Source organism: Lepidochelys olivacea (assembly GCF_965140295.1).
Source record: "Lepidochelys olivacea isolate rLepOli2 genome assembly, chromosome: 1".
NCBI classification, from domain to species: domain Eukaryota; kingdom Metazoa; phylum Chordata; order Testudines; family Cheloniidae; genus Lepidochelys; species Lepidochelys olivacea.
The window spans coordinates 284,692,864-284,706,347 of record NC_140411.1 but is presented as its reverse complement, the minus strand read 5'-3'; the positions used below and the strand labels follow the sequence as shown (position 1 = coordinate 284,706,347).

At 42.9% G+C, this 13,484-nt stretch overlaps 1 protein-coding gene across 5 annotated transcripts in view; it reads right to left on the bottom strand.

Annotated features, from left to right (window-relative positions):
* The window catches only part of CAPS2 (calcyphosine 2), a 55,572-nt gene that overhangs the window by 12,692 nt on the left and 29,396 nt on the right, over positions 1 to 13,484 (bottom strand). For all 5 annotated transcript variants that reach the window (XM_084630078.1, XM_084630077.1, XM_084630079.1 and 2 more), the window contains 3 exons: positions 12,734 to 12,849; positions 1,448 to 1,524; positions 419 to 573 (listed from right to left, as the gene is read on the bottom strand). In XM_084630078.1, the coding sequence (XP_084486204.1) occupies positions 419 to 573; positions 1,448 to 1,524; positions 12,734 to 12,849 (348 nt within the window). The remainder of the gene's footprint in view (positions 1 to 418; positions 574 to 1,447; positions 1,525 to 12,733; positions 12,850 to 13,484) is intronic.

The window sequence follows — 13,484 nt, the reverse complement described above, 5'->3', positions numbered from 1 at the left end:
ACTGCAATAAAGAAACTTTCAGTGAAGGATACAGAAATCGTAAGCTACCAATCAATCAGTCAGTAACCTTTTTTAAGCAAGTTTCTCCTACCCTACCTATCAACTGGAAGTATACTAGCTCTCTCTCAATTAGGCCCCAGGATTTTTTTTTTATTGTTAGTCTTTTAAAGGAGACCTGCAAAAGAAACAAAATTGGGTTGTGCCCTTTCTGCTTCTTTATGATATTTAAATAAGGCCTGTTACTTTTTTAAAAGTGTTTCATATGGGACTGAAAGCAGAAGTACCAAAAACCACAAAAAAGCAGCAAATATAGTTATCAAACTGCAGATTTAAATGAAGGCAAGTAGCGACTCCATAAACTTTTAGAAGACAATCGCTTTGGAATCACACTCTTGATTACAGTTGCATCAAGACTTACCTTTTCAGGCACTTCTAAATGAAATACTGTTAGAGCTTGTTTAAAGACTGCCTTAGAGAAAGCGCCATCTCTCTTCCGATCCAGTTCTCGAAAGTATTTTCCTAATCCTGTTACAACACGAACTCCCCTTTTACTTAGCTTCTCTTTAAGTATACCTAAGCATCAGGAGAAATAAAGGAAACAATGTTTACATGAAGATGTTTTTCCAAAAAACTCCCACTTACCACACTGCTTGTTAAACAGCACATCCATGCATCCAAGTTCTCTTGTTTTTGAAGTATAAGGGCTCTCAACACTGCCCTGCAGTTTGGAATGTGAGATGTGAATAGCAGTGCACACCAAAATGCCGCACTCTAAATCCCCCATGTGGACCTCATCAGTGTGAACTTAAAGATTCCTACTTTGCATTAATGTAGTCCTGTTTGAAGAGAATTATGTTAATTTGAAACAGCAAAGTCTTCTCTCTGAAAGTCTATCAATTGCAGTGCACAGATGAATTAAATCTTCCAGTGAACACAAATAAATGTGCACTGACATCTTTATTTGTAAGCAAAATATTTAATATGTATGGAAATCTAGAACACATCCAGTGTATTAAGAATATACCAAAAGAGCTATCCAACATAAAGCTATTTTCTCAATGCTGTATCAGAGACAAATGGGCAAAATATATTAAAATTCAATGTCACATGAATGGGGTTCTTAACATTTATTTTGTATGTGATGTCATGACTGAAAGCAACATTTTACACATTACATTTGTAACTAATCTACACATGAGCTTGTGCTGGGCTTTTCCTTTGTCAAAAAAAATGAAAATTCTCAAAGAACACACATACACTAAAACAGAAAGTGAAAGACATATTCCTTTTCTCTGTTGCCAGTAGTAATAATTATTGTACTAACAAATATCTTGCATGTGTCTATTTCTTTAAAAAAGAAATTATTTAAAACTTTGTTAGTGCTCTTTTAGATGAGCAGCAAAGACACTAACAAAAAATTAAACATAGTTGTGTTAAGTATACAAACCTTGAACAACCTTGAAAACTCTGCTCTCATCAGTCTCTTGCTGGGTAATGTCTTGCTTGATTCCCACAGAAGTAGTTCTAAAATTAATCAGTTCATAATGATAAAGTTAACTATATTACCAAAACAAAAAGATTGCGACCAAAAATATTCTGAACAGAAAAAAATACCATTTTTCTTATATCACTCATCAGCACATTGAGTGCCTGAACTTTAATATATACTTGCATACAAAATGTTCTTGTGCGATAGCAGTAGGAATGAGAAATTTCTTATCTGATAATCTTCTGTTAGCAGTTTCTCTCATTCATCACTAATAAGAAACACTTCTCACCTGTGGAATTCAGCAGCCATGGTGTTGCTGGAGGCTCCAGTACTAAGCCCCTCTCTTTAGTTTAGGCCACCAGATGAGTTTTCCCAAAGCTGTAGAAATACTCCAGCAACCAATTATTAGCATTAAGATGACAAACTTATAGACTATATAAATTACCTTAAGGTAATTATACATCTAGGTCTCCATTTAGAGAAAATTTTCAATTTGTTACAACAAATTGTGTTACAGTCATTTACCAGACTGGTAGGGCGGACTGAATAAGAAGAGAAGCTGCTAACAGAAAGAAAATTATCTGGCAAGAAATTTCTCACTCTGCTGAACAGCTTCTCTCCTCATTCACCACTAATGGGAAGCAGTGAGCAATGAATCACAGAAATAGGAGGCACAGGATAAGCAGAATTTTAATTATTATCAGAGTCAAATAATTAGCAGAAATAGAAGACCCTCCAAACAGAGCAAGAGTTTTGTCATTTAAGGAATTATTTTGGAATAAACCCAGCAACATCTTCCTACCATTCTGCAGTGGAATGGAACCCTACTTTGCAAATCTTCCTCTGACAACTCTCATACACTTTTCTCCATAATGCCACAATAGACCTTGTTGAGGGAGTCCTGACTCCCCTACATAGTTTCCCCCAGGTGCAGGATTTTAACATCTTGCCTGCAACAACTTTGAGGCCCTTGGCCTCTATCTTGGATAAAATGAAATGAACAAGGAACAACTGGGATCTGTAATCTGACTGATTTGGAGGTGCCCTGTAATAATTTGATACTATATGTAGGCCTGGTTACTGCAATATGTTTTCTGTATGACTATATTGGTTTAATGCACTTGGGGGGTCAGTCTAGAAGGAGGAGATGGCTCCTGACAGCAATCCACCCATCAACTGACAGGTTAGAGTCGTTAAGGGCCAATGCCAGAACTGTTCGCTTTGATTATATTAGAATTGACTGTCTCCAGCGAACCTACAGAACCTTGGTTCTGACTAGGAACAACCAAGGACCCATCTAACACAGAACAAAAAACTCTGGCAGGATTTAAAGGAGCAGCCTCTCAAGAAAAAGCTGGCAGCTGTTCAGGGGAATCTAGCAGACACAGGAACCAGCCAGCCATGGGTGTCTGAAGTTATGTCTCCCTTGGTTACTATCAGCAGATGGCAAGATTGATATGTGTATGCTGCTTTAAAACCTTTTTTCCTTCAGTGCTTTGTTTCTACTGCTAAATAAACAATACATTTATTTTAAGAAGTCTGTGTGGTCACTATTTACTTCTGGCTGCAGTCTCCCGAACTCACTTGGAGTTGTAGGGTAACAACAGTTGATACACAGGGTGCCATAGCCCAAACCTGACTAAAAGTAGGAGAATTGCAAAATTCCACCCTGGAGTGGGTAAAGGCTCTAGAGAGTGAGCTCACAAAGACAAATCAAGGGACCAGAAGTGCAGTTAGCCCTGTAACCCTAATGCCCATTTATGCTTCAACATTCAGAGGTGCTAAACACTGCAACAAAATGATGGAGGAATCATTTCACAGAAATTGTGGAAAGAAGAATTCACTCAGAACAGAAAGGCTTCCGGAGCTAAAAGAACAAACTTTTCCTACAACAACAGTTGAGTTGTTCTTGAATGGACAGAGGAACTAATTCCAAACTCAGTCTTTTGGACCTAATGGCAACTAGAAAGTCCTGCCACAGACCTGTCAAGATTAGTCAGAATGACAGATGGTTGGATGGTTATAAACTGTTCAGGAAGGACAGGCAGGGCAGAAAAGGTGGGGGAGTAGCACTGTATGTAAGGGAGCAGTATGACTGCTCAGAGCTCCGGTACAAAACTGCAGAAAAACCTGAGTGTCTCTGGATTAAGTTTAGAAGTGTGAGCAGCAAGAGTGATGTAGTGGTGGGAGTCTGCTATAGACCACCGGACCAGGGGGATGAGGTGGATGAGGCTTTCTTCCGGCAGCTCGCAGAAGCTACTAGATCGCACGCCCTGGTTCTCATGGGTGACTTTAATTTTCCTGATATCTGCTGGGAGAGCAATACAGCGGTGCATAGACAATCCAGGAAGTTTTTGGAAAGCGTAGGGGACAATTTCCTGGTGCAAGTGCTAGAGGAGCCAACTAGGGGGGGGAGCTTTTCTTGACCTCCTGCTCACAAACCAGGAAGAATTAGTAGGGGAAGCAAAAGTGGATGGGAATCTGGGAGGCAGTGACCATGAGTTGGTTGAGTTCAGGATCCTGACACAGGGAAGAAAGGTAAGCAGCAGGATACGGACCCTGGACTTCAGGAAACCAGACTTCGACTCCCGCAGGGAACGGATGGGTAGGATCCCCTGGGCGACTAACATGAAGGGGGAAAGAGTCCAGGAGAGCTGGCTGTATTTCAAGGAATTCCTGCTGAGGTTACAGGGACAAACCATCCCGATGTGTCGAAAGAATAGTAAATATGGCAGGCGACCAGCTTGGCTTAACGGTGAAATCCTAGGGGATCTTAAACATAAAAAAGAAGCTCACAAGAAGTGGAAGGTTGGACATATGACCAGGGAAGAGTATAAAAATATTGCTCAGGCATGTAGGAATGAAATCAGGAGGGCCAAATCGCACCTGGAGCTGCAGCTAGCCAGAGATGTCAAGAGTAACAAGAAGGGTTTCTTCAGGTATGTTGGCAACAAGAAGAAAGCCAAGGAAAGTGTGGGCCCCTTACTGAATGAGGGAGGCAACCTAGTGACAGAGGATGTGGAAAAAGCTAATGTGCTCAATGCTTTTTTTGCCTCTGTCTTCACTAACAGGGTCAGCTCCCAGACTGCTGCACTGGGCATAACAACATGGGGAATAGATGGCCAGCCCTCTGTGGAGAAAGAGGTGGTTAGGGACTATTTAGAAAAGCTGGCCGTGCACAAGTCCATGGGGCCGGAGGAGTTGCACCCGAGAGTGCTAAAGGAATTGGCGGCTGTGATTGCAGAGCCACTGGCCATTATCTTTGAAAACTCGTGGCAAACGGGGGAAGTCCCAGATGACTGGAAAAAGGCTAATGTAGTGCCAATCTTTAAAAAAGGGAAGAAGGAGGATCCTGGGAACAACAGGCCAGTCAGCCTCACCTCAGTCCCTGGAAAAATCATGGAGCAGGTCCTCAAAGAATCAATCCTGAAGCACTTACATGAGAGGAAAGTGATCAGGAACAGTCAGCATGGATTCACCAAGGGAAGGTCATGCCTGACTAATCTAATCGCCTTCTATGATGAGATTACTGGTTCTGTGGATGAAGGGAAAGCAGTGGATGTATTGTTTCTTGACTTTAGCAAAGCTTTTGACAATGTCTCCCACAGTATTCTTGTCAGCAAGTTAAAGTATGGGCTGGATGAATGCACTATAAGGTGGGTAGAAAGTTGGCTAGATTGACGGGCTCAACGGGTAGTGATCAATGGCTCCATGTCTAGTTGGCAGCCGGTGTCAAGTGGAGTGCCCCAGGGGTCGGTCCTGGGGCCGGTTTTGTTCAATATCTTCATAAATGATCTGGAGGATGGTGTGGATTGCACTCTCAGCAAATTTGCGGATGATACTAAACTGGGAGGAGTGGTAGATATGCTGGAGGGCAGGGATAGGATACAGAGGGACCTAGACAAATTGGAGGATTGGGCCAAAAGAAATCTGATGAGGTTCAGTAAGAATAAGTGCAGGGCCCTGCACTTAGGATGGAAGAACCCAATGCACAGCTACAGACTAGGGACCGAATGGCTAGGCAGCAGTTCTGCGGAAAAGGACCTAGGGGTGACAGTGGACGAGAAGCTGGATATGAGTCAGCAGTGTGCCCTTGTTGCCAAGAAGGCCAATGGCATTTTGGGATGTATAAGTAGGGGCATAGCGAGCAGATCGAGGGACGTGATCGTCCCCCTCTATTCGACATTGGTGAGGCCTCATCTGGAGTAGTGTGTCCAGTTTTGGGCCCCACACTACAAGAAGGATGTGGATAAATTGGAGAGAGTCCAGCGAAGGGCAACAAAAATGATTAGGGGTCTGGAACACATGAGTTATGAGGAGAGGCTGAGGGAGCTGGGATTGTTTAGTCTGCAGAAGAGAAGAATGAGGGGGGATTTGATAGCTGCTTTCAACTACCTGAGAGGTGGTTCCAGAGAGGATGGTTCTAGACTATTCTCAGTGGTAGAAGAGGACAGGACAAGGAGTAATGGTCTCAAGTTGCAGTGGGGGAGGTTTAGGTTGGATATTAGGAAAAACTTTTTCACTAAAAAAAGGGTGGTGAAACACTGGAATGCATTACCTAGGGAGGTGGTGGAATCTCCTTCCTTAGAAGTTTTTAAGGTCAGGCTTGACAAAGCCCTGGCTGGGATGATTTAATTGGGGATTGGTCCTGCTTTGAGCAGGGGGTTGGACTAGATGACCTCCTGAGGTCCCTTCCAACCCTGGTATTCTATGATTCTATGATTAAACACCTGATGATACTCAAATGGGGAGCCCACCTGAAGAACTATGCTAGAACTATTACCTACTTTTCTATGGTTGAAGGACTCTAATCAACCATCCTGGAGAAACTCCAGTGTGGCTGAGATCACCAGAATTTTGTGGTTATCATTATAACTTGTATTATGGTAGTATATGGACACCAGGGCCCCATTGTGTTGGGCATTGTACAAATAAAGAGCCAGTCCCTGCCGCAAAGAGTTTTCTGTTTCCCCTCACACCAGAAACATAATTTGACCAGATCAATTAATGAAATTTCCTCGTTGAGTTCTGTCTGGATACCAAAAAGTACTGATGAGACTAATGCGAGAAATCCCTGAACTACACATCTTTTCTGATGCCCAAGCTGTTAATGTAGATTGTCCAGATCCATATGAAGGAGAAGTCCTTGCTTCAAGAAAGCAGTGTTTTCTGCAGGTGCAATGGAAGGGGGTGAAGGCACAACTTTGCAAACTGGACCACCTGTATGTGGCCCAAGAGTTGCAGACACATTCAAACTGTCATGGAAGGCTGAGATTGCAGACTGAGGCAAAGATGGCTAATTGTCTGAAAATGGTCAGTCAGCAGGAATGTTCTTGACAGCATGGAATCTAACAGAGTCCCAGTGAACTCTATTTTTTGAGTGGAAGCCAAGATTGACTTTCCGGTGTTTAGATGAGACCCAGACAGTCGAGTAAGTGCAGTGTGGTGCTAATTTGAGCAAGAACTTGCTCTCTGGATCTGCCCCTCAGTATCCAGTCAGCCAGATACAGGAAAATGTAAAGCCCCTTCCTGAGATACGTTGTACCAATGACCATGCATTTGGTAAAACCACAGGGGGAAGAAGAGGGGCCGAATGGAAGCTCTCAAGGCTGAATCCCAACTCTGTCACTCCGAGTGCAGAAGTGGGACCCGCAAGGATTTTAAAAATTAATGTGCGCCACTCCAGGCTTGTATTAAACTCCCAAGTTTTTCTTACAGCTTTTATCTGACCTTGGCTTGGTAAACGCTGCCACCACCCAAATGCAAAAAAACACCTTTAAAACCAGGAAGGAGCACTTGAGAATTCCTCCCTGTGGGGTACTCTCAAGTCCTTTCACCACCACCCCTCTGGGGAAGAGCTGAGAAAGAAAACAAAGGAAATTAACTGTGGCTACCAGCTAATCAAACAACATGCACAAATCTCTTAGGACACCAAAAATCCAATCCTGTTCTTAAAAAAGGTAAATTTTATTAAAAACAAAAGGGAAGAAAATACATCTGGAACTTATGCTTGTTAGATTTTAAAATAGCAATTCCAAAAATCAAGCACCCAAAATAGCTTTCTTGGGGGTTAGCTTAAAGGTTACAAGCAAACAAAAGCATCTGGGATTAGCATAGAGGAGTCCACAAGTCAATAAGAAATAAAAGAAATAACCCTAATCGCATCTAGCCAAACATTCTGATCTACTTACACATTTGGAGTTCAGATAAATAGTTCTAAGCATGATCGGATGATTTATGATCATACCTGGCTTAAGTTGCTTATAGCATGGCTGCTCTGTCCCTCCAGCCCAGAGAACAACAGACAATGGGAAAGTTTCTTTCCAAATTCTAAAAAATTCTACCTTCCCATTGGCTCTTTTGGTCAGGTGTCCACTTTTTTTTTTTCTTTTCTTTTTCTGGGGGACTTTTTAACCCTTTACAGGTAAGGCAAGTAAAGAACAGCTACCAAGAGGGATTTTACAGCTAACTGGCTGGCTGGGCATCCATCAAAGGGAACTATCCCCCTCCACACACACACACTATTTGTCACAGAAGCACTGTGTACTAAAAGTGGCATTCCGCCACGACGAACCAAAGGAACTTTCTGTGGCTTGGTAAAATCGCCAGGTGAAAGTAGGTGTCCTGAAGGGTCAGAGCAGCAAACAAGTCATTCTGAGACAACGCAGGGAGGATAATTGATGGAATGACCATTCAGAACCTCATGTACTGGATATATTTGTTGAGTCCACTAAGGCTGAGGATGGATCTTACTCCTCCCTTGGATTTGGGTATTGGGAAGTACCAGGAATTCTGGTGGACCCTCATCCACTGCCAGCACAGAGCAGACCTGCTTGAGGAGCAGTATCACATGAGAGGGGTCATTGAAGAGGGACGGAGAGGGAGGGTGGAGAGCAGCTGGATGGCATAACCCGCTCTGATGGTGCTTAGGATATAGCTGTTGGAGCACCGCAGGACCTCCCAGAACATGTCTTCTTTGCTGCGTCTTGGATGTTTTCTTATCTGGAAGACATGCTCAGCTGGTGTGTGTGGGGTATTTCTGAAGGCCACATCTGGTGAAGAACAGAAGCGGTATTGTTAAATTCAGCATTGAAACATTTCAGTTAAATACACCTTTTGCAACACTGCCATCGCTTTCTCACTGACCCTAGCCAGACACACATCTCTGCGAACACCCAAAGCTTGGTGAGTTTTGGTGGGCGGGGGTGGAGGGCGCTCAACCTGGGGAAAAGAGCACACACTTTGCAAGGGTCTAGGGAACAAATTCTAAAATTCTCCCACACTTTTTCACAGGCAGGGGTAATTCTAGCAGACATCTCACTGTTAAGGGTAAGCAGGAAAACGAGGGTACATCTACTCCATGCTTGTGGCTTCCGCCCTGCTCCCTATGCTGCTCGCCTATGTGCTGCTTTGGTCCCCGCACAAGCGATTGCTGAATGGCATGGGAAAGTTTCCTTCAATGGGGGAAGGAAAAAAGCTGCTCTGCCATGGAACCTTCGGCAGAGGATTGCCAAGTACCTCCAGGAAACTTTCCTGGAGATCGCTCTAGAGGATTCCTGTGAGATCTCGGCATGCATCAACACCCAGTTCTGCCACACTGATTAGCTACACAGGGAAATGTCCAGCTCATAGAAACACAGCCAGCCTCACACATTTCTATGCCCTGAACCCACCTCCACACTACACAAGTCCCAGACACTTACCAGGAGTCTCATCTCCTGCTTCTTGCTAACCGGAGAGTGACTGCTGAGACAGGCTAGACACCTTGGGAGTGGAGAACAGTTCCTGGCTGCCTGCCCCACTGGGCGACCCTGCCGGGAGCTGCACATCCTCATCTAATGCTGCCTCTCCATCAATAACTTCATCCTCCGGGTTTGGTCCTCTTTCTGCCGCCTCCGTGCCCTCCGAAGTATCCATGGGGCTCTTGGCAATGGAGGTGGGGTCGCCACTGAGGATAGCATTCAGCTCCTTATAGAACCGCCAGATCTTAGGTGACACACCTGAGCAATGGTTTGCCTCCCTCGCCTTATGGTATGCCTGCCTCAGCTCCTTTATCTTCACTCTGCACTGCAGCATGTCCCCATCATAGCCGTTTTCACACAATCCTTGAGAAATCTGCCCGTAGATATCCCAATTCCTGCAGCTCAGGCACAGCTGGGACTCTCCCCATATACTGATCAGATCCAACAGCTCTGCAGTGGTCCAAGCGGGAGAGCATTTGCTGCGATAACCCGCCATGGTCACCTGGGAATGTGTGATGAGACCTCTCCACGCCGAGCAAACAGGAAATGGAATTTCAAAAATTCCTGGGGCTTTTAAGGGGGAGGGAGGACGGTTATTTATCTGGCTGCAGGGCAGTGGAGTTCAAATTGCTGACAAGAGCGGTCAGGATGGGCATTGTGGGACATCTCCTGGAGGCCAATTAAAGCGATGAAATGAAGCGTGGTGTCTACACTTGTACTTTCTCGACAAAAATGTGGACAGAAAGATGTAAATCTCTTGTGGGGGTGGCTGTATTTTGTCACCAAAAACCAGGCATTCTCCCCAGCAAAAGTTGCCTCGCAGTGTGTACTCACTCACTGTTTGGGTTGACAAACGGCACTTTTGGTGACAAAACATGGTAGTGTAGACAAGGCCTCACCGTTTTGGGTAGAAGTCAAGGCCCTACATACTTATCCAACAAAAAAGCCCCCATGCCCTGGCAGTATGAGGGTCAGTGACTTATGGCAGCGGGGTATATCTCCCCTAAAAAACTGTCTATAGCGCCTCTTGGTCTTGGCTTAATGCTTGCACTCTGCTGCCACAGTGGGAGAGACAGGGAAGCCATTTAAGAGGTGTTGTACCAGAGAAGCTAGGGGGGGTTAAAGCCTCAATACTCCAGTAATTCCTCACCTCAGAAAAGGGGAAAAAAAGAAACTGAAATGAAGTAACTACTGCACAAAAATCATATAAAATTTAAAGTTATAAAACAAAATGGTTGAGAGAAACTGAACCACCAACTTGCTTTGCCACTTGAGGCAGAAAATTCAGTGGCCTGAGCTGAAGGGCAAGACTCAGTCCTGAAGTCTTCAGGACAACATAGACCATTTCTGAATTCCGAAGGTGGGAAGTATTACTATTAGTGATGAATGAGGAGAGAAGCTGTGCAGCAGAACGAATATATTCATGAGAGGCAAAATGCCTTACATGCATTATTAACAGTTAAACTCTTGTCCTCCATTTTGTGAAAACCTTGCCATAATTAGAAGGGAAAAATAGCTGTAAATATCATATTGATATATATTACTGGACACTACAATATGCAGATAAGTTATAAATTTTAGGGGCCTGCTTCTCATTTATGGCATGGCCCCTTTACACCATGGCAGTGCAATGGGGCCATAAAGTGTGTATTACTATAATTGAAAACAGGTTTTATATAGCTAGGCATTTCGATAGACAACATGAAATTTGTAGCAATAGTCAATTAAGTTGTTCTAATAAAGTCTTTAGATACCCAATGACTGTCTTAATCGTGGCATCATTATTGTTTTTATAGGACAGGATGATTTAAATCTTTAAATATATATTATAGGCTAACATTGACTCCTCACCATAATTTGAGTCAACAAATTCCATGAAAGTACATCTTAAAATCACTTAATAGAATTAGAATGGTTCAGACCACACAGTAATGGAATCAATCTTCAAACAAAATTATTTGTAGCAAGAACTACTGTATTGACAATGAAATCCAGAAACCCAAAGGAAGGAATTAAATGTACATGACAGTTTACTTTTGCAGAGAGATTCAGCTGAGAGTCTGATTTACAAAAATAATGTACATTCAATGATTACCCATTCATCTAGCTGTTACAAAGGTGACATAAGTTTTTTAAAAGTTCCCTTATTTTAATGCATGAAACAAGTGAATTTATCAAAGCCTATTTTGAAAGAATAAATGTAGGAATTCCACTTCAAGAGAGGTTTTCCACTGTAGAAATATACTATATCACATTTCCGTCTTGGATTTCACTGGGCATAGGGAAGAGAGGAAACAAATAGAGAAAGGAGGAGCCCTACCACACATCCACAGCCCACCCTCCTGCAGCAGCACCTCCTCGGGATGAGGAAATGCTGTTGCCCAGGCGGCTGAATCTCCTTTCTGTGGCTAAGGGGAAAGATCCATGTACAAAGTTTCTCTTAGGGACACAATCAGGCCCTACGTTCTTAGTGAAATGCATTAAGACTACTCACATTTCATTATGAAAAAGTTACAGATGTTTATTCAAGTTATCTTCTAAACCAGAAAAGTCACTCGCTCATTAGGTACACTCCAAAATCAGTGACTCAGTGGCAAAAAACATAAAATCCTCTAAGTGATATTCTTAGTCATTCTTTGCCACATTCAGCCATGCTGGTGAAGTCAGCGAAGGGCCAAATCTAGCCAAGATAGTCAAACCTTTATTAGTCTGCATTGACTAAGATGACAGGGACTAGAGATTATCAGAGGGGTAGCCGTGTTTGTCTGGATCTGTAAAAGCAGCGAAGAGTCCTGTAGCACCTTATAGATTAACAGATGTATTGAAGCATAAGCTTTCGTGGGTGTATAACCACTTCGTCAGATGCAAGGACTAGAGAGAGATTACATTCTCTGGCTTTCAGGTTTCTCAACTTGGCACTGTAAAAGGTGTCTTATCGTTAGGGAAGTGCACCAGTTACAACTTATTCCAGGGATCGGCTACCTTTGGCACGTGGCCCACCAAGGTAAGCCCCCTGGCGGGCTGGGCTGGTTTGTTTACCTGCCGCATCTGCAGGTTCGGCCGATTGCAGCTCCCACTGGTCCCAGTTCGCCACTCCAGGCCAATGGGAGCTGCAGGAAGCGGTGTGGGCCGAGGGATGTGCTCCAAGCAGAAGGTTTATTCTTTCAAATTAAGTAATCTAAGATGTTACCATCAGAAAGGTTTTAATATGATTGCTATCTAGATAGTTTGTCTTTAAGTTCAAGTTCAGCACCAAAATGCAGAGAATAAGACCTTTAAGGAATGTAAATCTTTTATTTTACAACAGTAAAAGGCTCCTTTGTACATTACTTCAAAACCATTCATTCAGATGTCTAGTTCTTCCTAATCAGAGCCTAAATGCAGAAACTTTTAGAAGAGTCAATAAATTGTATTTGTTTAAAGCTTGTATATAAATTCTTCATTTGGGAAGATATTTGCAAAAAAGGAAAACTAATCAGAAAAGCTAGTCTTTTGCACTTACTTTAGAATGTCCATTGCAGCTTCATCAATATTTGTGACACGAAGGGTAAGTATTGGGTTCTGTTTAATACTTTCTGGAAGGCTAAGATTGCAACTCAGAAAAGTCAGGTTAGCACCCTGTATGTGATAATAAATGAATGATATATAAGCAAGTTGTATATTCTATAAAACATACTATACCGGACATTCATGAAGAACTAGAATTTTTAAAATTTTAACGGGAAAAAATGCTATTTTAGGACACAATTAGAATATGGCACATTTCTAGTTCAGTACTGAAAACACAAAACATGAGATTTTAAAAGTTAGAGAATCAGTAAGTCAGATTCTATGCTAGCAGCTGTACTTATATGGAATGAACATGAATTCCCATCAGAATCTGCATATCTGCCACATACCTAGTGATCTAACTCACAACTTTGTTCTACTTGGCCATCAGGGCTCTCTCCCCTTCCACCGTTATGCACTTTTGTAACAACAATATGTTTACAAACCCCTTCCCAGCTGCGGCTTTGTGCCCGCTGGTGGAAAAAAGTAGAACACGCAGCCTGTTTTGAGACTACCACTGACATCTCTAGTATTTGGCAGAGAGTGGGTGCTTTTATATAGAACAATGGTTCACACTAGGACTGGGCAGGAAAGGGTTTTCCCATCCTCTAAAAATCTAAGATTTCAATGCATTTGCTGTTTCACAATACGAAATACAAAAAGCTTTCACAATTTTGGGCAAAAGAAAAAAAGAAGAGCATCCA